Below are 25,475 nucleotides of genomic sequence, written 5' to 3'. Positions count from 1 at the left end.
TTGTCCACGGTGAAATGATTGTACAGCAGACATGTTTACTGACTTACTGGCTTATTTTGGATTTTCTCAAATCCATACAGTATACAAACGGACGTATTCAAACAGAAGTTTGCATACAGGCTCAAACATATACATAAACTTACTCTAAATCGTTCATTAAATTGTGCTGGATGTTCTACAAGAATTACTCCAAGATCATCAGTTTGAATAATGGTGTGTCAAAGTTATTCGGACGCGTCTCCACTTCGCCCAGGTCTGGAAAAAGACTCAAACTGTCACCCTCAGATGTGAGGAAATTGGTTGGGATGTTAAGGAACAACCCAGAAACCACCAAGACTAGAGCCTGCCATGAACTGAAAACTGTTGGAATGCCAGCATCACTGTCCACAGTGAAGCAAGATTAACAACGCTGACTGAGAGGGTACTCATCATTTTATGGTCAGAAAAGAGAAAGATTGGTGTTTCTGGCCACAATGACAAGAGATATGTTAGGAGGAATAAAGATGAGGCTGTACTAACTGTCAAGCATGGTAGCGCTAGCATCGTGCTTTGGGGCTGTTTTGTTAATATTCATACACTGCACAAAGTGGATGGAATAATGAATAGTAATCAACGACTAGACGAAGCTTGGAAAAAACTGTGCGTTCCAACAGGACAATGAACCTTAACACACATCAAAACTGGTTTGTGACTGGATTAAACTTCTGGAATGGTCTTCCTAAAGTCTTAACCTCAACCCTACAGACTATGCTTGAAATCCAGGTCCATGCCAGAAAACTTATGTTAAAAAGAGAGGTCAAATATCCAGAGAGAATTATGCCACATGGTTGGTAATCGCTACTATGAGAGTCTGTTCGATTTTTAACTTACAAATATTTAACAAAGTATAGTGTGGGGCTGTATGTATAAATTTCAGGCTGTATTTATAAATTTGACCATGTGTGGATTAGAGAAAAGTGAAAATAAAATCAAACTTGTGCATCCAATCCTTGTGTTTTTTTTTAAAGCCATTAAAGATGCATGCTGTACCATCGATCCACCCTGGAAAAGGAACAGTTCATGGAAATCACTGTGTATGTAAACTTCTGACCACAGCTATATATTTCATCAAGTAAATATTTTACAATAAGAGGCTTTTGTTCCATCCCAGACCTGCAGCTCAAAAGCTGCTTGGAAAGACACACCCAACCAAATCTGGAGTAAAACTGTGACACGCGCACATGAATACTTCATAAGCAGACATGTGAGCTAAATGGCAGCTTTTGAGGATATAAAATGGGATGAGTGATCCTTGGTCTCTCTTAAATCGGTACAGAATAGCAAATTTATGAAAACTGGCTTCTGTGAATGTGTGAGTTCAAGTTAAATGGAAGTACAGGGCCACAGCGTTCCACAGCACAAGTTTCAGTCATTTTAAGATTTTATTTACTCAGTTGCGTTTCATTGGATTATTCAAAGGATCAAGTCTGAGTCACGGTAGCATTTTAAGAGTTAAGCATGAGGATAATTATTCTCTTTCTCCTTGAAACAGGCCGAGAAGATACAGTCCTTTAGTGCCAGTTAAAGCACTTACTCGCTCTCGCTTACTCATGCTTAATACTAACAATTCCAAGTGTCACAAATATCAAACTGCCTTCATACTATTCCCTTCACACGATTGAGAGAAAGTCAAAGTACAGCTACTTTGAAACCAAAGACTCTTTATTTTAAAAGGCCTTAGAAGTGTTAGAGAGAAAACCTAAGTCTTTCCATCACTGTCTCATGCTTCAGAAATATAATATCTTCAGTTTTAAAAATGTTTAAATGTTTACTTTTGCTTGTTCTTTTTATAAGATCCTACATGGACTTGCTCCACCCTCACTGAGTGAGTTCATCATGTTTAAATCCAATATCAGTGGAAGAGTAACCAGATCCTCTACTAGAAGGGATTGCACAGTACCTTTGGTATCTCACTACCTCTGGCAAAGATACTGAGATGTGGAATGGTATACTAATCTCAAACAATGGCTAAACAAGAATCAGATTTGCAATCACTAGTTTTATATTAATATGTGTTATTTTTAATGTTGCATATTTTGCATTTCATTGTAATATAACATTTTGTGCTGTAATTTCATGTATTTGTTGTCTGGACTAGATTGTTGTACAGTGTCTGAGGGTTTGCTACATTCCGTATTTATTGTTTTTGTCTGACCTGCCAGGTGCTACAGATGTAAATTTAGCCTGTTGGCTAACTCTGGCATATTTACATTGATATATGTTCATTAATATGCACTGTCCCTTTTTATTCAAAAGAAGATCCTGAGTCACATGTTTCAGTTTCCTTCCACAGGTGGGGAGCACAGTCTGCGCTGCCATTCTGGTGTTTGCATCTCCCTTCATTTGTGTGCATACACGTTCATGCAGCCATCTGATACAACCTCACACCTCAGCGTGCACTTGGCACAGGCAAGGGACAGGCAAGGGACAGGCATCTTAAAATATGCTCAGTTTCACTCACACTCCCTCTTTCCACTCCATTCACTGTCACGTGCAGTATAAACAAACACCATAAGAAAGGGGCAGCAGTGCATAAACTGAATTATAGCGAGGCACCTTTATGCCTTTGACCTCATGCAGCCATCCACAGATCACCAGAAGTGCACAGCTGACCTATGACATGCCTGAACTTTCTCCCTACATGTCTAAATCAGCAGAGACAACTGGTTCCACATCTCTTAAGCAAACATCAGCGTAGACTAAGAATCATCAGAATCAGAATACTTTATTAGTAAAAATGAAAGCAAGAAAATTGTGTCTATGAGTATTTAGGCCACAATGCTATATCCACCACAGCATCACTGTGAATCATATCTACTGTCTCTTATGACCGTATTAATCCCTTTAAAGACTTAACGAGATTAAAGTAAGAGAAGACATGAACCTGTAAGCTGTATCGTGGCAATTGCTTACTAACAAAGATGAGAGCATAACAGAGGGAACCAAGTATTTCCAGCTGATGTGCTGCAAATAATCTAATCCAGTCCACTACCTCCAAAATGCCTATAGCCTGTACACTGCAAGATTAAACAGAGTTTAAGATATTTGTGTCATGCTCCTCTCATCTTCTCAGATATCAGTTGTATTATTCCGATCATCAGTTCATTGGTGCGATCATTGTCCTGCACGGACACTGAGCACCGCGAGCCGCGCAATTAAGAAGGAATCAGTGCACTTACCACTTACAGCAAGGAGCGGCGAAGGCAAGGTGCGGGGAGTCGGAAGTTGTCAAATTAATGTTTGCTTCTGTCGTTTTTGTAAGTATGTCATCGTTTGGGTTTTATTTTCGCTGTGCTGGTGTGAGGACGGCGGTTCGCAGGACGGCTTGTCGGCTCTGTGATGCTGGTCACACGGCATGCAAGGCGCGGCGAGAAACGCGCTGCTGTGGCGAAAGGGATAGGAGGGTGGGAAGGAGGGAGAGGAGAGATGGATTACAAGCAGGCCCAGCCGCTTGGAGAAGACAGGCAAACAGCGACTACGCGTGGACATGTGTGGAGAAAGCGTGAAGGGAACTGTAAATGTTGTTTACCTGTGCAAAAGCGTCCACCTGTCCTCACATTTATCATTGTGATTCACCTTTGCCATTCTTCGTTTCGGCCTCAGGAAGAAACTGTTTTCAGGCTGGAGAAAGTTACATTTTACGTTTTATTAACTGCTTTGCACCAGCTTTTAGCCCAGTGGTTTTCAAAAAAAAAAACTATTTCTGGCATGACCCAGTTGTGAAATAAAATTTTAGAAAATTATAATTTTAGCGAAATAAAAAAGTAAACACAGCAACCTTTTATTAAATAATAATGCTAATAATAATAATGCAGCTGCATTTAAGAAAAATATGTTACAGGAACTGCCTTTTTAAAAACCCTAATTAGGCACTCTAAAGTTTATACAAAGCTAGCAGTAGTTGATATGCAGTTAGCATATAAGCTAGCTTACCAAGCTAGATAGCAAAGAAAACACGAAGAATAGAAGAATTGAATAGGCAATTTATAACGTTAATCACATAAAGTAACAGCTTGTTACTACATAGTACTTTTTTTATTCCCCCAAAGTGAAATATTAATCATAGCTGGTGTGTTAAATCCATAAATTTAGGGTTTTCATGTAGCAAATTCACAGTGGGGATGAGGCTCACTCCAACAAGTCACAGTCCATGGCTGTGAAATAGTTAACACACATTATAATGTGTTAATTGGCGATTTTTAGATGTGTTGTCATTCTTGCAGAGAGAGGCAATAACTTTGCCACTCTTGCTGTTTTGTTAAGCTAATGGTCTCCTGGCTGCACAGCCTCATACTTAATGGACAAAAAAGAGACTAAAAGAAATCTTCTAATGTTAATTTCAACAAAACAACTAAAGGGTGTATGTGGCAAAATGTCAAACTCGTTTACTCTGAAGCGTTGTAATGAGGTATATATTTACATGTGTCCTAGCTCCTAAAGTTATTTAATCCAACAAGTGTGAAGAAAACAGTTGCTTTTCTTTTGCAGCCACGCTTGATGAACTTCAAGAATTGTTGAACTCTTTGGCAGTCGCTGCCCTTTGACAGACTGAAATTATTCTCTGATCTAACTCAAACAGCTGCAAGCAATCGCAGGCTGGAGTACGTACAGTAGGCCTATGCAAGTTAAGACTCTTGGCTTGGACACAGCATTTAATTTTTTTCCATTTCTGTAATGTATAAAACTCAACAAGTATACTGGATGTTTGCTAGAGATGACTCATAACACATCACATTGTTACTGTCTGAGTTACCCAGTCTGCACAGCACCAGTACACTAGATTAATGTGAAATGAAATTTTAAAAAAAAGAAAAAAAGAAAAGCAGACATGATCTTTACTGGAAAGTATTTTGAATTTATATGAGATCTAATGAAATTGAAATGGCTATGCTTCCGTTTCCACTTAGTGAGTATGCAGCAGTGTCTGCACAGTTAAAATTGATGCTTTGAATTTATTTTCTATCCAGCCTTTTTGGATCTCCAGTTCAATATTTGAGACTAGCCCAGCCTTAAATGCAGCATGTGCATGTGCAGTATATTCTCTAAGCCAACATTTCTCACTCTCAGTGTGTTAAGCGGAAGACACTAATCCTACTATGAAACCATAAACATCCTCAGCATGGAAACACAGGGCCAGACATGGACCTATAAAAATATATTTGCAGGTGAAATATGTGCCACCAAGGCCTCTTGCAAAAAGCCAGACAGATAGGCATAAATCAGAGGCCTTGGATCAATGCCCTGTTTCCCATAGGCAAACTGCTGTGGCACAACACAATCAATTCTACCTCTGGATTCATAGCTCCAATTACTAAGCCTTGTTCTCTGCTACAACTATAAAAGGGGTGGTGTGTGTGTGTGTGTTGGAGGGGGGTGGGGGTCACCTGGAATCATACCCTATTTATAGTAGTTTTGGATTCAACTCAGTTCCTCTGAAATGTGCAGAGGGGCAACCGAAGCGTTTCTTTCTTTCCGAGCGCCCAGTGCTGACATCAGCTGATGCAGACACCACAGTGGCAATGGAAACAGCGTGCATTTAGTCACCCTATAATAAAGACAAAAATTGCTGATCTGGAAAAGCTAGCAGCAGGCAGAAGTCATAATTCAAAGGATCCACTTGGAGCTGCTACACAGCCGGAGCATGCAGTCTAAAGAGGGCATCAACCAGACAGACAGCTCCTGTTTCCCTCTTATCGATAGGTGTGTTAAATATATTAAAGCACCATATACTGTGTACATCTGGTCCGTGTTGCTGAAGTCAGGGCACAGTCAATTGGATTACAGTGCACGTTGTGTTGTTTAAGCAGTGATTTCACAGGAGGGTTGGGAAGGGAAGACTGAAGGAGCATATGGACTCAAGTCTTGACGCTGTATTTCCATCATTTTAAATGTAGGGTCCCTCTTGGGGAATATTTAATGATCCATGGGAGGAAAGGAGGGTACGCATGTGTGTTAAGATTACGCACAACTGGTCAGACGAGCAATCCAACATCATCACTGAGGTGATGTATTTGAGAGTGAGTAAATGATACCAATGAAACCCAGTGCGTTTCTGTGTGTGTATTCAGGTATCCACAGACTCATCCCCTCACTCATGCATACCCTACATAAACACAAGCAATGCTATCGATTTGATGCCGTAGCAAAGCTGCTTATTTGGTGTGGGGCGGGTTAACAAACACTCACAAGCGCCCTTATTTATCAGTTAGATTGCTTTAAAAGTCACAGGACAGCAATACAAACACATTTCAGCGGCACGAGGGAGCAAGTGCCTTTTCATGAGAGCGTGTCTTTTTCAGTCGGTTATTAATCAGCTGAATTATTTATCATCTTCTAGCAGGGGGTGGGTGGGAGGTTACTGCTGAGGGACGGAGGAGCAGGAGAGAAAATGACTATGTTGCACACTGTTGCTCGCCGTTAATGTTCAGTATTTATAAGAACACATAAAATTTGTATTAATTATATCTACAAGGCCTTTTTGACCTGGCTGTAAAACACGGACACACAAATGCAGGCAAACACGAAACCCAGCTTCACCTCCGACTGAAGCTACGCACTCCCCGTCAGCTGAAAATACGCTCGAGTCAGCAGAGGTAGAGCCCCCTCAGCAGAATGGTTCATTGCTGTCACATGGATCACTCTTACTGTCCCACCATTTGCTCAGCACCTAATAAATACATTCTGAACAGCTTATTTATTCTCTGTCATTTGGAAGCTGCCTCACTTTGCTCTCTTTTAGCAGAAATCTGGTGTAAATAAAGGTTTTTTTTTGGTTTCCAGGCCTTGATTTTGTTGTTTTGTCACATTACATTGCAAGGGAAAAAAGTAGCCTGAAGTTAAAAAGTACTTCTAGGTTAAAACACAAGTTCACTTAAATGCAGAAATAATAATAATAATAATTAAAAATAAACCCTCATGGACATTTGAGCTTGTGTTGTGACACCACCTTCTGACTGACACATGTAATTACAGCAAGAATTCCTATCCCATGAAACCTTAAATGAAACACATTTATTTACCTTTAGCCCAACACACAGATAATCTCAAATTTACTCCACATAAAGTTCAAGAAGCTGATTTGCTGAATTCTGCATGTTTGATCATTAAAAATTAAAATAAACCTTTAAAAGATTTTTTTCCCCATCAACTTTTCTTGCTGTACCCTTAGGTGCTTAATAAAAGGGGAAAAAATGAACAAATTAAAAACCATGCAACCTAAAATCGTTCAAAAATAGAACTTTTTATGACAAAAGATAGCTCGAAAGTACACAGCACACTTCCAAACTGAGTTTTCTCCACCTACACCGAGGAGAAGTGTGTGGATGTCAGCCACATCTTCAAAATTACTTGCACAGAAAAGGTTTAAAGCTTAAAGTTTACACAAAATTATAGTTTTTAGTTTAATAATCTACCCATATTCTCCACAGCATCACACCACTAGCAGGTTAGAAGGGGGGGGCTTCAGTGGAATCTGTCCCAGAGTGAATTTCTTAGCCTTGAACTGACTCAGTTCCTCTTCGGTCAGTTTACTCTCAGGGGAAAACAGACTGTCCGACGCCCCTTCGGCAGACCCAGTTCCTGAAGTGGGCTGAGTGGCTGCTGCCCCAAATCCTCCACTTGTCTGCCCAAAAAGACTGCTGCTTCCTGTTGTCGCAGGGGCTCCAACCCCGAAACTGCTGCTTGCTCCAGTGGGGAAACTAAATCCAGAGGCAGATCCAAATCCTGACGCAGGTGCTGGTTTGTCCGTGGTGGTAGAGGCAAAGGAGAAACTTGAAGCTGAAGGTGTAGAGGAGGACGCAGTGCCGAACCCAGAGGGAGGCTGTGTGGGAGCTGCTAAGATGTCACCAAAACCTGTTGAAGATGACTGTGTGGCTGCAGAACCAAATCCACTATTTGAAGCAGAAAAGCTGAAACCGCTGGCCTGGGCTGGTGCTGGGGCACCAAAATCTGCAGGAACAGAAGGATTTAGAGTTATCATGGAGTGATGGATAATTTTATAAAATACCTTTTATTATGAAATTCTGAAAACCTACACTTTGATTAATTTAGTGCTAAAATACTAAACTACATGCAGTCTCTGTAAAATCTGCTCAAGCATCATAACTCATTAGAAATGGGAAGTACCTTGGAAAAGAAAGACAGTTTATGATTCAATAAAGAAATCGTTGATCTTTACCTTTGCTTCCAAAGCTGGAGATGGAGGATCCAAATCCAGTTGCTGTTGTCGAACCAAACCCACCTGAAGATCCCTGAGGTGCGGCACCATTTAATTCTGCAAGCTGCAATGAAAACAAATGAAGTAAAAACAACATAAACAGCCCCAAAACAGACAGGAGCAATGCTAGTGTGAAATCAGAACGTCAGCATTAAATCTAAACCAGGTGTTCGATACATTCGAGGAGTAGAAGGAAACTTTATTAAACGAAAATTTATTCTGACATTTCCATTGCTGCACACTGCTGACATGCACACCTAATGGTAAAAATTCAAACACATCTTCTCAGTGCTGTTTGGTTTTCACGTCTCATTAGGGACCAGTTATGGACTCTGGAATTGTAACAAATGATCTAAAGTTGGGAAGCGATGTTTGTGAGGATCTGTGTGTCTTACCAGTGCCGCACGAGTGGCTGGATTCATAATCTTCAATTCCTGGACTCTGTTTTTCCACTGACTGAGCAGCTGATTGATGCCATTCATCTAAGCACAGACAAGAGGAATTTCTTATACTCTTAGAAATACTTAAACACATTTAACGTTTTGCCTTCCGATATTAAATTAGAGCTTGATTATAATAATCAAGCCCATGTAACAAAAAGACTTGGGGCCATGCTTCTATCCACGAAGAAGATGAATACTGACCCAAAGCCAAACAGACATGACATTACTAAGGAACACTGCACTTACGTAGCCCTGCAGATCTCCTGAAGGTCTTGTGGAGTAGTATTCCAGCCGGAGCTCTTCAGGGGAGAGGTCAGTGAAACCTGTAGTCAGAACATAGGAAACATGTTCAGGTCCAGTGTTTCAGTTTTTAAAAATATACATTTAAAATGAAAAATCTCATACACACCAGATACAAGTGTCTTGAAGCTATAATAACACGAGAATCCCCACTGGCCAGACTTCTCCCAAACATCCATGTCCATCTGAATGACTTCCCTGGATAACAAATATGACAATAATTTCCTTACGACTGATAAAAAAATATTTAAAAAAAAAAAAAAAAAAAAAAAAAAGAACGTTATGTTTTCTCATAAAGACTCACAGTTTTTTGTCGTCGTCTTCATCACCAACTGTTCCTCCCGCTGCCCTTCCTCCTCCTCCCCCCCTGCCTCCCCTGTCAAAGGTGCTGGGAGTATTAAGAGCTGAAAATCTGTTTTGACTTGAGAAACTAAAGTCGGAGCTCTTCACATTTTCTCTTCGCCCTCCACCACCACCACCACCTCCTCCTCCCCCTCCCCCACCTCCTCCATGACCCCAGTCGTCACTTCCGTGAGAAGAGAAGGATGAAGGCTGGATGTAGTTTCCTTTTTGCTGGGAAGGATTCACCCAGACTCTGTTTCCAAACCCTGGAATCAAAACACAAACCAGTGTCACAAAGCATTACAAATTGTGTAAAATACACTCCATAGTGCATCATCATTATTAACCAATTTTAATCCTTGTTTAAATCACTTTATTAGCTCTCTGGATAGCTTTATCCTTGACTTTCTGCATTACTGAAAGCTGGTTGTCTGCTTTACATTCATTTATTTGAAAACCACCATGAGGTCTCATGAAGTGGTAACATGAAATTAAATTGCTGTTGTTTAGCACACACCTGACCTTTGTAAAATATGTATTTGTTTCCAGCGTATTGTATGACTGCATTGGAAAAGAAACTATGACACAGTAATATTACCCATCCCTCCTATACAAAATGTGCATTCATGTGGCTTCAGAATAACAGGAAAACCTCATCTGTGATGCCCATTCAAGTTTGGGGGAAAAAAAAAAAAAAAACACCATATGCCAAGTTGTTGACATCCTTAAAACTTAACAGAGTTGATATTTTTGACTGGGCCCCGTGCTATAAAGTGAATTCAACATACTCAGGCTACCCTTCCATTTCTAAATAAGTTAGCATGACGGTGACACACCCCAGTAAGAAGTGAACCACAGTTGAAAATCCAGGGTTAACTCCATGGTTAAGTTACCTAGATAAGCACAAATCCTGCTCCGGCTGCCGGGTGTGTTTGTATCTCAGCCCACTGTTCAAATACGATACCCACGAAACAAACTTATTTTGCCTACAATTCAGTGGGACAGTAAAGGAAGGCTAACAACAGCTAGCTAAGAGAGCGAAACCATCGCAAGAAGAATGCTAAAGAAACTGAAAGTACGTTTAGATTAATGTTAACTTATCGAAGACGCTACCTCCACCTCCACTTCTGGGCTGTTGCTGACCAGAGGAGCGGTTGCTGTAGTTGTTGTTATATCCTCCACCACCTCCTCCTCCTCTGCTTCCTCCTCTTGGGTGCTCATTCCAACATTTTTCGCCGTAACGACAGCGGCCCTGAAGAAAGAAGTTGCACACAGGCATTTCCAAAAGGTGCAAAAGGCGTCTTTTAATATTCCACTCGGCAATATTTTCTGGTCGTGTCTGAACTGCGGTCGCGCGAGATTTACGTCACTACTCGTCCCACGTGGTCTTTTTTTTCGGGTGGGATTCTTTTTTTAAATTTCTTTACCAGATAATTTCTCTATCAGATATTTTTTAATTTTAACAAAAGTTATATAATAATATAAAATAATAATAATAATAATAAGAAGAAGAAGAAGAAGAAGAAGAAATTAAATAATTATATTAAATTAAAAACACATTTTATTTCATTTTTTAAATTTAACCTTTACCAAAGGAAAAAAAAAATCTGTATTTTTATTTTCTTTTATTTGACCAAAATGTAAGGAGAAGAAACTACAGATACCTGAAAATTGTAGTAGTATTAGTATTTGTACTTATGAAAAATTATGGTAAAGTCCTTGGTAAATGTTGTTAAATGATGTCACAACTACTAATAACTCACTCAGATCACTTTTTAAAAAATTGTAAATTACAGCTACAATGTGTAATAATGTTAAAGTTAAAAGTGATTTAATGTTTGTAAGACCTTAGAATATTTAATAATTATTAAATATTTGCACAAACTCTGACTAAAATCCAAGATACACCTTTCATCACACCTTTGTGGTTTGGAATCTCAGAGTTGGAGAAACTTTTTGAACCTATGAAAAAAAGCACACTGAAGATGTCAAACACTTTCTTACCTACAGTTTGTAGCTGTCAGTAAATAGTAACCTTAAAAGCTATGGTGGAACTATAAGAAAGTTACGGTACTTACTGTAATGTAAAAAAAAAAATAAGTAAACACTAATTTAAGATAATTAGAAATGGTGTGAATAATCTATATCAATACCTCACTGACACACAGCGACTATACCGCACTCATTCTTGATTTCCAAAAATGTAAATGTAAAAGATGATCATTTATAGTTTTCAACACAGGAATCCCCCAATGCACTACTTTTTCTAAACGTGTACAATAAAAGGTAGCTTGCATCACATTTATTTTTCTATGGAGGACACAATTCACAGAAAATATAAAAGTTTTATTTTTACTTTCCGTGTTATCAAAATGATATACTTTGATACAGACAACTACATGCAAAACACTTTCTTTGAAAGCCCAGTAATATAGTCTTTCTTAACAATAAATTAGAAAGTAAGTACCAGTAAGGTCATGAGAAAAGGAATGTCATGAAAACGTATAGTTCATATATGAAAACACACGATCTTCTTAATAAAAGCACTACTTTTTAAAAATGTCAAAACTGTATTTTATAGTGTAGCTTGTTTTAGCAAAGTCTGGTCTTTAAGAGAATGTTAAAAATAAAGCTTTCTTTAGGTAAAAAAAAAAAAGTTTAATGCTATTTTGATTATTAAGATGAGCAGCAATACAATGCCGTACCATTTAAAATTAAAAATCCTTGCATGAATTGGCATGTAGCATGTTTTTCACCACATAGATGTGGAAAGGCTAGTTATTTTACATACCATAGGCATGGAACAAACTTCAATTTTTTATGTTAATTGAAAAGCTTAAAATTGCGGAAGTGTAGGGGTCAGCCAGGCAAAAGAAAAACAGAGCTATATTACATTATGATATGAAAAATCTAACAATATACTTTTCTTGTTTGTTACATATATTTTAATGTTAGTACAATATACTTTTTTACGTTTGAATAACATAATATCACGTTATTACAATATTCATAATTATCACGTTTGAACGTAAAAGTTTTTTTGTTATAACGTGATAATTATGTTTATTGTAATAACGTGATATTATGTTGTTCAAATGTGAAAGGTATATTGTACAAACATGTAAAGTATATTGTTAGATCAATAAATGTTTCACGTTATAATGTGATATAGCTCTATTTTTCTTTTCCCTGGGTGGCAGCTCTACGCTTCTGTATAAAATCATCAACATGTAAACATTTCTTGAGCTAAGAAATCTGAACTACCTTTAGCTTAATCGCCTTTCAAGTGATCCCTGGTTAGTAAATTTTCTAAAAGATGAGATTTACTAAAAAATAAAAAAAAAATTGTGTACCAAAAACTAGCAGATAAGAACGTCTGGATTGAACTTGTAGGACAGATTACTGTAAGGCAGGCGTCTCGAACTCTAGTCCTCGAGGGCCGCTGTCCTGAAATGTTTCCATGTGTCCCTGTTGCAACACACCTGAATACAATTAGTAGGTCCTTAGCAAGACTCTATAGAAACAATTCAGCCATGTGATTCATGTTATAGCAGCTCATGAGTGAATGAACCTGGTGCAATAAAAGTACTTTTAGAAGTGCATTTTTCCAAACACTTATACTTGAGTAGGGTTATGGGTTGCCACGTCAGCATGCAATCAAGTTCTATACTCTTGCTAATGACCTACTAATTTTATTCAGGTGTGTTGCAACAGGGACACATGGAAAAGTTTCAGGACACCAGCCCTCGAGGACTGGAGTTCGAGACCCCTGCTAAGGTGTCTAATCAAACTCTGTGAAAAGTAAGAAAATGAAACAATATATCATATCAGGGCTGCCCCACAATATATCAAATCCTCCTTCAATTAATCACTATGTATCAATATATATTTCTTTTTTTCAAAATACATGTTATACAATGTTTGTTTTAAATAATAAAAACATATTTAGGAAAAAAAATATTTTCCCCTGCTCTGTAACAAATCTAAAGCAATGTATTAAAAGTAATAATGATAACAATATGAAAAAGTCTTGTAACAAACTATAGCAAGCTTACATGCAATAAGATTTTACAATAAAAAAAGAAATGGTGCAAATACAATCAATAAAAAAGGAGAGGGAGTGCACACTCAGGCACTACAACTATTAAAGTGCATTGCAGAGCAAACACAATCCATGGATGCTGAGGAAGAGGACCACTGGTAGGACTCCTGCATTATCTCTGGTTTCCATCCACAGGCGGTCAGCGTCTCTCCTTAGCATCACACTGGCGGAGGAAAGTAGCTGCTCTGCCAGCTGAAAGGCCTGGTTATCCTGCAGCAGGGCAGGAAGAGACTGAATGTTGAGAACATCGCTGCTCTTTAGCTTGCACGCCTGGGGAGATAGGTAGGTGGATCAGTGGACAAGCTCTTTGTTGCAAAATGCTGGTTTACAGATTAGAATTCTACTTTCCTCAAAGAACTAAAATAAAGAAAGATGAAATGGCTTAATAAAAACTTTAAATTTATGTCACAACATTAGATATAGAGCTAAAATTCCATAATTGGTTGTAGTTAGCTTAGCATAGCTAGCCTGGTTAAAGCAGCCACCAGAAAGTCACAAGGAATTTGGGGGGGGGGGGGGGGGGGGGGTAAAAAATACATAGAAGTAGAAATATTATTATTAATTGAACTTTAGAAGGTCAGATAGGTGTGTATTTTGACACCTCTGGAACAGAGATAGGCTAGCTAGTTCCCCGTTTATACTAAGCTAAACAGGTGCTTGTCATGTTTAGAGATGTAAAATTTATTTTTAATACATAGTTTTCTTTTGTGTGTGAGTGTGTTCTACGTACATATTGAATTATTGAAATAACTCAACCACCAATGTACTAATCATGGTACCAATCATTACCAACAATGTGCACTAAACTGAAACAAGTTAGCTAACCAGCATGTTGAAAGCCTGCAGAAAATCAGGAGCGCTCTTGCTCAGAAGTTCCAGGGTTTCATTGGGCAACTCTATAAAAACATTAAACAGAACACATGATGAGGTTAAACCTACTAAAAAAAAAAAAAATCTGCAGCACTGCTTTGTATGCTGAGCTTTTTTTGTCTGTAACTTCCTCTTACCTTCCATGGCACTGACCAACAGGTGCGCTGCATTTAGGGTGCTTTCAGTGGGACTCTCTGCACTGGGTTGCTCTTCTTTTGGGGTCCCATTGTGTATTTCATTGCTACACAAATCTTCAAGCTGACATAGAAAAAGGGCTTCAGATTAGAAGGAAAAATAAATAAATGAATACATTTTAGGATGCTGTGGTTACACATTTATTCACACAACCGCGAGACAGATTATTTTAGCCAACTGGCTAGTGGTCACCACGAGCATCTGGTCTACAGGGCATTACCAGTTTCACTCACCACAAGCTGCAGATATGACAGAGCAGCTCTGTCATTCAGAGTTTCTTGGAGCTTCTTGAATAAAGCCCATCGGGTCGGCTGGGGGAGCTTTGCCAGAGGAGAAAGGACTTTTTCCTGCGATTCTGCAACAAACCAGAAGATACTATTTGTTTATTATCGATTATTATAACCATGTGACTGCTGTTCTTTCATATTGTCATAATCATTTTTTTAGGTATTACAGCTAGTTTTAGTGGCAGTGTTTACTACTGAGGAAAGTCAGCTCAGCTATAATGTTTGAGAATAAACCACAAAATGCAACGGCATAGGCAACGTTTCAGTTAAAAAAAACGGATAAAATAACAGTTGTATTTGGGACAAAAAGGAACCTTCCTCAGTTTGCCATAAGTCTACTGTGGTTCATTTGTTATATTTTTTTCCATCAACAAGTAATTGTGTGAATGTATGAATGAAGGGACAAACCATTATGAAGTGCAATAAGGGGTGCTTTCTGTGGAACCTTCTGCTCGTTGCACTTTCCATCCACTGTGTCAAAGCTATCATTAGAAGGCCAGGACCTCGAGATGGAGTCTGACTCAAACCCTCCAATTGCACCAGGTTGTAGACATATGTCTGAAAAATACAGAAAACATCATAAACACATGGGCAAACACATATCACACACAAATGTTATCTGATTATTGAGTGTGTAAACAGAAGAACTTACTGTTGCTATTATATCCTCTAACCATGTTTGCCTATCTATCACTAACACTTCTCTATTAAGTAGATGGCAGCTACATGTGTTACTATAATTACAACAATCCCTGACGAGCATGTACACCCTCATTAACCTCTCCTGTCTCTAACAGCAGTACAGTACCTGTAAGCGAGCATTTCATCCGTGGCAGGGGAAATGGCCAGAGGACAAACAGACCGATAAGACTGTTGATTGAATACAACCTGCATCATTGCTTCATTGTTGTAAATACTACCGCTGCCATCTTGGAGGCTGCTGTAGGATAGTTGTCGGAAGCTCACCTGGGCATTCCAGGCAATATAAGCTAGCCCCAAGAGGAAACTAAAAAAATGCAGCCAACATGGAGTCGCAGTTTCTGAAGTTGCACTTGAGGCTAGTTCCAAACATGAGTCAATCCCTATAGACTGCCATTATAATCACACAAATATCAGCAGGGTTACTTCAGGCCATTGAAGCAATGTGTGTTTAATCAAAGCAGAGACCGTAGAAAAGCTATGATATCCATGTAAAACCTTTGCCACACACAGCAGCAGTTTTTCAGTGATTTGGTTGTATGTGTGGTCAGTGAGGTCACACCAGAATGTTAAAGTGATATTGTCATTCTCACGTTCATAACCACACATGTGGTTTAGCACACACACTCTCACTCACACACACTCACAGTATTGTCCGTCTTTTTTAACCTCCAGTTCCAGGATGCTGTACGCGATGACTGTACCAGAGGGGATCTCCACGGAAACATCGCTGTCTATCTCAATGCTGTTGCTGTCCCTCACACACACCTGGGAGCACACATATACACACACATGTAGGATTGATTAAGGAAGGCTGACTGATTTCTTTTTTCTTATATTTTTGGGGGGCATAAACAGAATTTCACAAATTTATGGTGATCAAACTAGAAAATATGACATATGCTGATAATAATTTACCTGATAGAATTATTGAAAACACTCATGGCATCATGACTAAAAAAGCTTTTAAGAGGCCTACCTTAACCGAACTCCCCAGCATGCCAACCAGCCCGAGCACCCCTTGAAAGGTGCACTCTTCCACTTTTGTCTGGGTGATGGAGCAGGGGCTGGTGGTGAGGATCCTCTCCTTCACTAGCCCCACCACCTCAGCCCGCTTCTCTATCTGCCTCACCAGCACGTGCTGCATGTCCACCGACCTGATGTGAAGTGAAGCTGGTGTTAATGGTTTGAGACAGACTGATTGACAAATGGAAAATGACACCACGCCGCTGTGGTCTGAGGTGTTTAGCATGTGATGCCTGAAGTCCACATTTATAAGGAGTTCATTACATCACCAGTGAAGACCTCATCTCCTTACTCTTCGATGACAACCTGTATATGTGAAAGCAGTTTTTAAAAATAAAATAAAAAGTTTTTAAAATATTACATCATACCTGTTGTCAGAGTCAAGTAATAGCTTCTTCACATTCACCTCCTCTTTCTTCAGCTGGCCAAAACATGACTGGAGCTTGGTAGTGCCACGCCCCTCCAGTCTGATACTTGCAGAGCCGACTTCGGGGCCCAGATCACTAGCAAGTTTAGCTCCGTATGTCCCCTTGTAGGTCAAGAATTCTGACTCTGACACTCCTGAAAAAACACAAGGTGTTACCCCGATATCAGCTTTGTTGAAATGTGTCTGGGAACTCACATGCACTACATTTTTCCTGTAACAACTTAAGTTTGAATCTGCACACCTACCCGGCATGAGCTCCTTGTCACCCAGCAACAAGTCGCCAAGAGTGAAATCTGTTGGTTGGTACCTGGGTCTCTGCCAAAACCAGCGCTTGCGTTTGATCACCAGGGCCATGGGAACCAGTTTGTGAGAGTCATTTACTCGAGAGACGTGGATGAGAAGTCCTTCGGGGTCAATCTCACGGACGAAGTTGGCAGTGGCCTTGGAAAACATGACTCCAGAAGACGAGCACCGCAGACAGCTGGAAGAGAAAGAAATTAAAGGTTTCAGCTTGGGCTTAATTTCTCTCCAACAGCAACCTAACTGTAGGTGATTTCCAGTTGGTATTCTCTCCAGCTCTCTACCCTTGATTGTTTATGAGTGACTGAGAGGCCTGTGTCGGGGGGGTTAACCCCCAAATAGCAAGAAATCAGTGACTCATCGGACATAGAGGAAGTCCCCTGGATGTTAGGATACAACTTTAACAACAAAAACATGAGTGCACACAGACACCAAGGTCCACTAATACTGCAGTCTCAGCTTTCATTGTTTAAATATTCACAATATTTGGATGTACAATAAAGAGGGGTGGGGAGTTTGGAGGAGAAGGCTGCGCAACATTAGATGGTAGAGGAATGTTAAATAAAAGAGGACGATGGAGCTCAGGCTTTTGAAAACTATTCTCATGAATAAAATGTAAGAATGTTCAACTTCGCTGTTGAACATTAAGGCAAACTAACCATGACTTGACATAGATTCACTGTGTTGAGTCACTTGGGTTAAATTATTAAGCAGCTGCCGTAATGTCACCTGGGACTGTCCTTTAACCCCAAACTCGCACTGTAAAAGCTCACATTCTGAATATTTCATGTTTCTTTTGTTTAGTGTGTTCTGAACCAAGGAAACAAGGGGCATAAAAGGAATAACTGTCACATGCAGTAACAATGTACCAATAGGCGATAGATAGATAGATAGATAGATAGATAGATAGATAGATAGATAGATAGATAGATAGATTGATTTTCGGCTCAGGCTCCACGACCACCCCCATACACACGTGTGCCAGCCCTTTTCCCGGCAGCCCACTTTTTCCACTTCAAGCTTTCAAGCTACAGTAGCTGGGGCCGCGCGCGAGCTGGCGTAGTGAGTGAGGTCAATTGCGCACGAGCCTCAAGACGCATGACTTGGATGAATTTAAAGGGAGCCGAAGACTCAAAAATACTCTGACCGCAAAATAACAACACAGGATGGGACAGTGAAACCATTCTTAGTCTCGCCATCGCACAGAAACACAGACTGACACGCAGTAGCCAATAAATAAAGTTTTTACCTTTCTCAGAGTTGACAGTCAGTAACGGAATGTGACCGATGATGACGTAATAAAATCCAAAAGTAGTCCTTTGGCTTTCTAAGTGAAAGTTCACACACAGCTATTTGAGCAAATGACGAAACTGTGAAGCAAATCCCCGAAAGACAGCACTGTCCGGGAGAAGCTACAGGCGAGTGCTGAGAGGACTGTATAGCTAACCCTAACCCTAACAGAAGACCGCCTCCTGGAGTTAATTCTGATCATATGAGCACACTGGGATGTGTATCTGTGTGTATCTGTGTGTCCGTTTCGGAACATGAGAAGTTTGAGGTTTTAGTTTTTTTCGTGAATTTTCGAGTGGAAAAAACTTATTACTATTATTCATTCATATGTGATGAGTAATCTTTCAGCAAAAGTTTATTCAGCAGCCAAACCGCATCTTGCCTCACAACACCACCTCTGCAGTTGAGGTGGTCAAGCAATTTTAAGTTTTTATTTATTTATTTAAAATGAGCCAGAACATTAAGCTCAAAGAGAGTTATATGTCAAAAAGATAATTTAAAAATAATAATAAATGAACTTAACATACTCATATTTAAAGGATACGAGAAAGTTTCCACTTAAGTATGCACGCCCACACATCCACATTTACACTATGGTTGTTAGGGTCTGTGAGCCAGCATTTGGACTTTATTTTATATTTTTGATTTTCTTATATTATAATGGAAATATGTTAAGTTCTTGTGCTGTAGGTACTAATAGTTAGGATTTAGCTGACTTTTATTCTAGTTTTTGTTTCATCAATTTCTCGTGATTTATGAGTCTTTTTCTTGTCCTCGGTGTTTTACTTTTAATTATGCCCGTGATCTCATCTCCCCGTGTGTCCACTTCTCCTGATCACCTGCTGTGTGTATTTAGTCTCTGTGTTTTCATTCAGGTCGTCTGTTTTCCTCCCTCTAAGTAACTTCAGGTTCAAAGTCTTTAATGATTCTGTTCAGGTCATGTTCATTTTTTGTGTTTTCTCATCATAGTCAATCCTTTGACTACGATGACCTGGATGACTGAGAACCTTCACAGACATATTTTTCTCATCATAGTTCCTCGCATGTACCTCTTCAGAATCATGTTCACGTCACTTTTGTCATAGTCATCACAGTTTATGTTTTCCCAGTTTAGGTTTTAGTTTTAGTTCTCACCCCCTGTTCGCCTTGCTTTGTTTTTGTATTCATGTTTTTCCAGCCTAATAAACCGCTTGCCTTTTGTTTAAAGTCAGTTCTGTCTCCTTTTGGGTGTGCATTTGGGCCCTCCATCTCACTCCAACACAGTCTACTTCCGCGGACCGTGACATATGGTACTATAACAGGCTCTGTGATCAGGAGGTTTAAAGTTCATAAAAGTAATTTTCATGTTCATTAGTGAAAATGTAGATGCATTTTGTGTCTAAAACAATGTCTCCAAGTCATTATGAAGAAAGTGCATTAAAAAAGTATATTTAAAATATTGTACGTAGTAACAATTTAATTTCATCCAGGAATAGCTCATTCTGGAAACCTACTGTGGGATCATGCAATAATCATGTGTTTGGAAGATGGGCGAAATGAACAAAGTACAATAATAAGGTTTCACACATAAAGGTTAAAACTGTACTGAACTGAAAAAGACAAAGTTGGCACCAGCATAATACGGTCACACGGTTTCTCTGAAAATGATAAGAAACTTTATTTTTCATTTATATTTAATATATTTATGAGTTACGTTTAGTTTTAAAACTATCTGCATTTACCTTTTCTTTCTTTCTTTTCCACTACTTTCTATCAATATTTTAATCATTTATGTTTTCTTATTCTCATTATCTGAATTATCTGACTATTTCAAATTTTCCACTTTGATCATTCTTCAGTGTTTTATGATCCATATTTTCAGTGCAGAAAACAGGTCACCTAACATAACATGTTGTTACTATGTTATTACTGCTTTTGTAATTTCCTGCTTTATAAAATAACTTTAAATGTAGAATTAAAACTACAGTCATGAAATAACTGTGCCTCCACAATTTCTTAATAATATTGGGGGAAATTATTTTTTAAAAAAGAAGAAGAAACCACAGGGAGGAAAAACAGCTTATTAAAAAACAGGAGGTGAAACACAAATATACCTGCTCACAAAAAGATGATGATGATTGTTTTTGATTCATATTTAAAAATCATCAACGGTGATTTTTTTAAATTTTGGATATTTGTTTATAAACAGAACATTAAAAAAAAGCATAAAGAAAAAGAAAAATTGTTCTGGCGCTAAATTTATGATACTGAACTCCTCTGTGAAATCTTCCTTTAATTGTAGATGTTACGAAATTCTGTACTTTACAGTGGAAAGTTTTAAACAACAGACATCATTGTAATATTACATGCATTATTTTTGTATTGCAAATGTTCTGAAATTATCTATTTGATTATGGAGTGATGATGTAATTGGATTTTTGCCACCAACTTTGATTACAAATATTACTAAATGTATGTTAGGTCCTGACTGACCAACACATTTTCAAATGGCAAACAGCACAACAGTCTGGTGTGCCATTTTTACTATTTAAGTTCTGTCTTTTACATCTTAAGTTTCAGTTCCTTTAAGAGTACAGGGTTGGGTCATTCTGGCCTCCAGCGATCCCTTTAGTTGGCATAGGAGTGTAACTAATAAAGGTCCTCTTTTCTCTAAGTCAGAATAACTGATGATTGAGGCAACAGGATGCCTGCTTGTCACCACGTCCCACTTCTTTTTTTCACACATTTTCATTTTTCTTCCAAGTGTCCAAGAAAGTAAGATTAATAACCTGACTTTGCCTCCATTAACAGTACTCGCAGTACACATTGACTATACTGCACAGAAATCAGAATATATTTGATCAATCTGAGACTATTAAAGCAAACTGCAGTGACGCACACATGGACACACTATTTTTTATTAGGTACACCTCACCTTTCCAGTACCAGGTTGGACCCCATTTAGCCTTAAGAGCTGCTTTCATTCTTTGGTAGTACGGATTCAACAAGCTGCTGGAAACATTCCCATATTGACATTACAGCATCACACAGTTGCTCTGTTGGATTGAGATCTGATAACTGTGGAGGTCATTTGAGTAGAGTGAACTCATTCCCGTGTTTAAGGAACCAGTTTGAGATCATTTGAGCTTTGTGACATACAACGTTATCCTGCTGAAAGCAGCTATGAGAAGAAGGGTATACTGGGGTCATAAATGGATGGACATGGTCTACAACAACACTCAAGTAGGCTGTGGTGTTTAAACGATGCTCAGTTGGTACACTAAGACCAGCCTGAATCATTCATATTGGCAAGATTGAACCATGCTTTTCTGTTGTTTATACAAAAGTCTGACCCTACCATCTGCATGCCAAACCAGGCTCATCAGACCAGGCAATGTTTTTCAAATCTTCTGTTTTTAATGAGCCTTTGCGAATCGTAGCTTCAGTTTCCTGTTCTTAGTCGACATGAGTGTGACCTGGGGTGGTCTTCTGCTGACATTTTGTGCATTCAGAGATGCTCTTCTGCATGCCTTGGTTGTAACAACTGGTTATTTGAGGTACTGTTGCCTTTAATCTGCTGGAAGCCACCTTTCTGATGTCTGGCATCAAGAAGGCGTTTTCACCCAGATCTGCTTCTAAGTAGATATTTGAATGGAATGAGTTGCTGGCAAGTGATTGGCTGATTAGATATTTGCATAAAGGAGCAGTTGAACAGGTGAATCTTCTAATGTGGCTGAGAGTGTAGTCTTTAATTTGTTAGTGCGTTATCGCAGTGGGAATCTGCTACCGGTCCAGATTCCCACTGCAATAATTAATATTATGCATCAATGTGTTCTTTGAGTATACCTTTATAATCTGAGCCAATATGACCCAGAAAGGAAGAACTTTATAAAGTAGCCATATGCTTCCTCACTGGGTTTTTAAGTTTTCACAACAGAGTCATGCGGTGGCTGAGGGAGATGAAACTACAGAGAATGCTCACCTGATCCTGCAGCCCCCCCACCCCTGTTTCACAAAGCTTTGTAGCTAGTTTGATCTCATCCTGCTTTCACCCTGCAACTCCCCTGACTCTGTGGGGGGCACACAGTCAGCACCAAATGGCAAAAAGACACACTTAGCAACCAGCTGATGAATATACTGGAGCATTTAGCAGATAAAGCCCTACATTTTCTCCTCAGAGTTCTTGAAGACCACAAATTAAATTAAAGGTAACAACAGTGATTTTGCTTATGACGTCTGGGTCTTTCAAAAAGTTTACCACATGCTAATTTTAAGGTTAAATGTCAGTGCTTTTTAACTTGTTTTTGAGCCCTACAAGCGTCTAAAACCAAACTGCAGGGTAAAATATTTTACTATGTATCCTTAAAATGTGCCAAATGATCAACAAATAAATTAAATACAGCATTTATGTGATTTTTACCAAATATATTTCTGTGCAGGCATTACTCACAGAAATGTTTCAGGTATTTTAGCACAAAAGGAGGTTTATGGTCCCATGAAATAAAGATATTCTCTTTCTGATTGACAGGCATGCCTTTGAGAAGATCTTGAGAACTAAGAGCAAGTAAAAGTGGAGGTTTTTGGAAAACAGGAGGACACTGAGGATGTCTGAATTATGTGTCCAGTCCAGTTTGTTGTTCAGATAAACAACAAGGTACCTGTAGCTGTCCACAGCCTCAATGTCCATACCTTGGATGTTCAGTGGTTACCAGCTCCTTGGTTTTACTGGTGTTGATGTGGAGGTAGTTCAGCTGGCACCAGTCCACAAAGTCTTGGGTCAGTCCTCTGTACTCCTTGTCGTCCCCATCAGTGATGAGGCCAACTATTGCAGAGTCATCAGAGAACTTCTGCAGGAAGCACTGGGTGGAGTTGTGGGAGAAGTCTGCAGTGTAGATGGTGAAGAGGAACGGAGCCAGAACCGTTCCCTGTGGGGCCCCCGTACTGCAGACGACCCTTTCCGACACACAGCCCTGAGTTCTCACATACTGTGGTTGGTCAGTGAGGTAGTCCAAAATCCAGGTAGTGAGGTGATGGTCCACTCCAGAGTTCTCCAGCTTGTCCTTCAGGACCGAGGGAAGAATAGTGTTGAAGGCACTGGAGAAATCACAGAACATGATTCTCACAGTGCTCCCAGCGGTCTCCAGGTGAGTGAGGGGACGATGTAGGAGGTGAATGACGGCATCATCCCCACCAATGCCAGGCTGGTAGGCAAACTGAAGTGGGTCCAGTGATGAGCTCACCAGGTGCTGAAGCTGAGCCAGGACCAGCCGCTCCAGGGTCTTCATCAGGTGGGATGTCAGAGCCACCAGCCTGTAGCTGTTGAGGTCCTTGGGGCGAGAAGTCTTTGGCACTGGTACAACACAGGAGGTTTTCCAGAGCTGTGGGACTCTCCCCAGCCTCAGGCTCAGGTTGAAGACACAGTTGGTCCGCGCAGGACCTGACGACCCTTGAGCTGATGCCATCTGGGCCCGCTGCCTTCTTGGCTTTAATCCTCCTCAGTTCCCTCCTAACCTGGGTGGTTGAGAGAGACAGGCTGGAGCCTTGTGTGTGTATTGGATGCTGTTTTGGGGGTGGGGAGGAGTGAGCAGGGTGAGTAGAGGAGGTCTGAAGTGTCTGAGGTGTCAGAGGTGGAACAGCAGCAATGGGGGTGGGTGAGTCTGCAGCCGATGTTGGAGACTGCCTCATGGCTGAATCAAATCTGTTGAAGAAATGATTCAGTTCATTTGCACACCTCACATCCCTCCCAGGCAGAGAGTTCTGATGTTTGTGGCCCGAGATGGTTCTGAGGCCTCTCCAGACTTCACCAACGTTGTTTTGCTGAAGCTGGTTCTCCATCTTCTGCTGTAGCTGTCCTTCCCATTCCTTATCAGTCCCCTCAGCTGGAATAAAAAAACAAACCAAAAAAAAAACAAAAAACGGGAATGCAGTACTTCCGAACATGTCAAATTATTTATCAAAGGACATAACTGAATCTTATTGTCTGCTTTATCTGCTGACTGCTAAATCACACATAATTAAACTTAGTACAAAACTAAGTAACTTTATGTTTATCTTTTATTTTAATAAATGTAATACTTTTGGAAAGCCTGTTTATTTCCTCTAAATGGAGCCACATTTGTGAGGAAAATGCACTTGGGTTGTGCCCATGAAAAACTTCTCTGCCAATGTCAGGCAGCTTATTCTGCTATTGAATCTTGCTTTGAGGTTCCATCACCCCAGGTGGAGTCAGCAACAGTCATACAGCAGTTGGATCAAAGGGTCAAAGCGTAGAGAAGATGCAGGGAACGCTATGTTGATTGCTGCATCGATGAGATACCAACTTTTGCTGTGGGATCTCCTTCACGTGAAAAACAAGCTGGTTATCATTGGAGGCAATCAAAATGCAGAGACATATTGACATGAGATTCTGCAACCAGTGGCAATCTAATACTTCCACATTCTGGGACTGAACTTTTTCCTTGAAGATAAAAACCCTACCAATACAGAGCGGGGTTTATCAGAGACTACTTCCCCTCCAGAAAGAATAGAGAGGATGGCATGGCCTGCCTCAAGCCTAATGCAGTGTGTGACCAAGCTGCTGACAAGCAGGAGGAGGTCGTAGGCTGTTGTGGCGGTGTACGATTCTTCCGCATGCTAATAAGCCCCGTTTATCAAATATATAAATATTAAATTGTCAGCATGTCTTGTTTCTTCAGACTTTATTTATCAAATCAAATAAATGACACCAAATAAGAGTAAAAAGCAGAAAAAGCTAAGCTAAAAACTTTGGCATTGGTAGAGCAGCCTTTCGTGGGTATAATTCACGTACTCAACTCTGCTGCTCAACCCAGAAATGCATTTTTCTTACAAATTTAAGTGGAAATAAACAGACTCTCCAACTGTGTAAGATTTATTGCCAAGAAGCATTTGTTGCAACAAAGAAATAATCAACCAAACACACGCTTCTTTACTTTATGTGCCA

General features: G+C 39.7%; 3 protein-coding genes across 4 annotated transcripts in view; all 3 read right to left on the bottom strand.

The window, feature by feature from the left end:
* Positions 1–3,657, bottom strand: part of rims3 (regulating synaptic membrane exocytosis 3) — a 44,383-nt gene extending 40,726 nt beyond the window's left edge. The window contains exons 1-2 of one of the 2 annotated variants that reach the window (XM_006787587.3): positions 3,569–3,657; positions 3,219–3,418 (exon numbers count right to left, since the gene is read on the bottom strand). The gene's annotated coding sequence lies outside the window, so the exon portion shown is untranslated. Of the gene's footprint in view, positions 1–3,218; positions 3,430–3,568 lie in introns of those variants that run through there. The other variant, XM_035906449.2, reaches the window with a different exon arrangement.
* A 2,129-nt stretch (positions 3,658–5,786) lies between these two features.
* On the bottom strand, positions 5,787–10,699 carry nup42 (nucleoporin 42). Its single transcript, XM_006787589.3, has 7 exons — positions 10,453–10,699; positions 9,302–9,605; positions 9,107–9,195; positions 8,944–9,020; positions 8,650–8,736; positions 8,216–8,318; positions 5,787–7,986 (listed from the first exon to the last, which is right to left on the bottom strand). The coding sequence occupies exons 1-7, from the start codon at positions 10,616–10,618 to the stop codon at positions 7,469–7,471; spliced, it is 1,344 nt and encodes a 447-aa protein (XP_006787652.2). The 5' UTR covers positions 10,619–10,699; the 3' UTR covers positions 5,787–7,468.
* A 2,735-nt stretch (positions 10,700–13,434) lies between these two features.
* LOC102783958 (gasdermin-E-like) lies at positions 13,435–18,544 on the bottom strand. Its single transcript, XM_087835126.1, has 10 exons — positions 18,495–18,544; positions 17,191–17,426; positions 16,887–17,079; positions 16,472–16,649; positions 16,140–16,260; positions 15,202–15,351; positions 14,740–14,861; positions 14,449–14,569; positions 14,267–14,337; positions 13,435–13,711 (listed from the first exon to the last, which is right to left on the bottom strand). Exons 2-10 carry the CDS (start codon positions 17,396–17,398, stop codon positions 13,484–13,486), a joined length of 1,392 nt encoding a protein of 463 aa, XP_087691252.1. The 5' UTR covers positions 17,399–17,426; positions 18,495–18,544; the 3' UTR covers positions 13,435–13,483.
* Positions 18,545–25,475: the final 6,931 nt, after the last annotated feature.

Source organism: Neolamprologus brichardi, chromosome 22 (genome assembly GCF_056152115.1).
Source record: "Neolamprologus brichardi isolate AB-2024 chromosome 22, ASM5615211v1, whole genome shotgun sequence".
Classification (NCBI taxonomy): domain Eukaryota; kingdom Metazoa; phylum Chordata; class Actinopteri; order Cichliformes; family Cichlidae; genus Neolamprologus; species Neolamprologus brichardi.
This window is presented reverse-complemented; position numbering and strand designations above follow the sequence as displayed.

Excerpts from the sequence above, each read along its gene's own strand:
- LOC102783958 (XM_087835126.1), bottom strand. The coding sequence starts at position 17,398 with ATGTTTTCCAAGGCCACTGCCAACTTCGTCCGTGAGATTGACCCCGAA. Across the intron at positions 16,650-16,886 it reads TTACTTGACTCTGACAACAG|GTCGGTGGACATGCAGCACG; the intron begins GTATGATGTAAT and ends ACTTCACATCAG. Across the intron at positions 13,712-14,266 it reads TGCAGGCTTTCAACATGCTG|GCGTGCAAGCTAAAGAGCAG; the intron begins GTTAGCTAACTT and ends CTATCTCCCCAG.
- nup42 (XM_006787589.3), bottom strand. The coding sequence starts at position 10,618 with ATGCCTGTGTGCAACTTCTTTCTTCAGGGCCGCTGTCGTTACGGCGAA. Across the intron at positions 9,021-9,106 it reads CTTCAAGACACTTGTATCTG|GTTTCACTGACCTCTCCCCT; the intron begins GTGTGTATGAGA and ends TTCTGACTACAG. Across the intron at positions 8,319-8,649 it reads CAGCCACTCGTGCGGCACTG|CTTGCAGAATTAAATGGTGC; the intron begins GTAAGACACACA and ends TTTTCATTGCAG.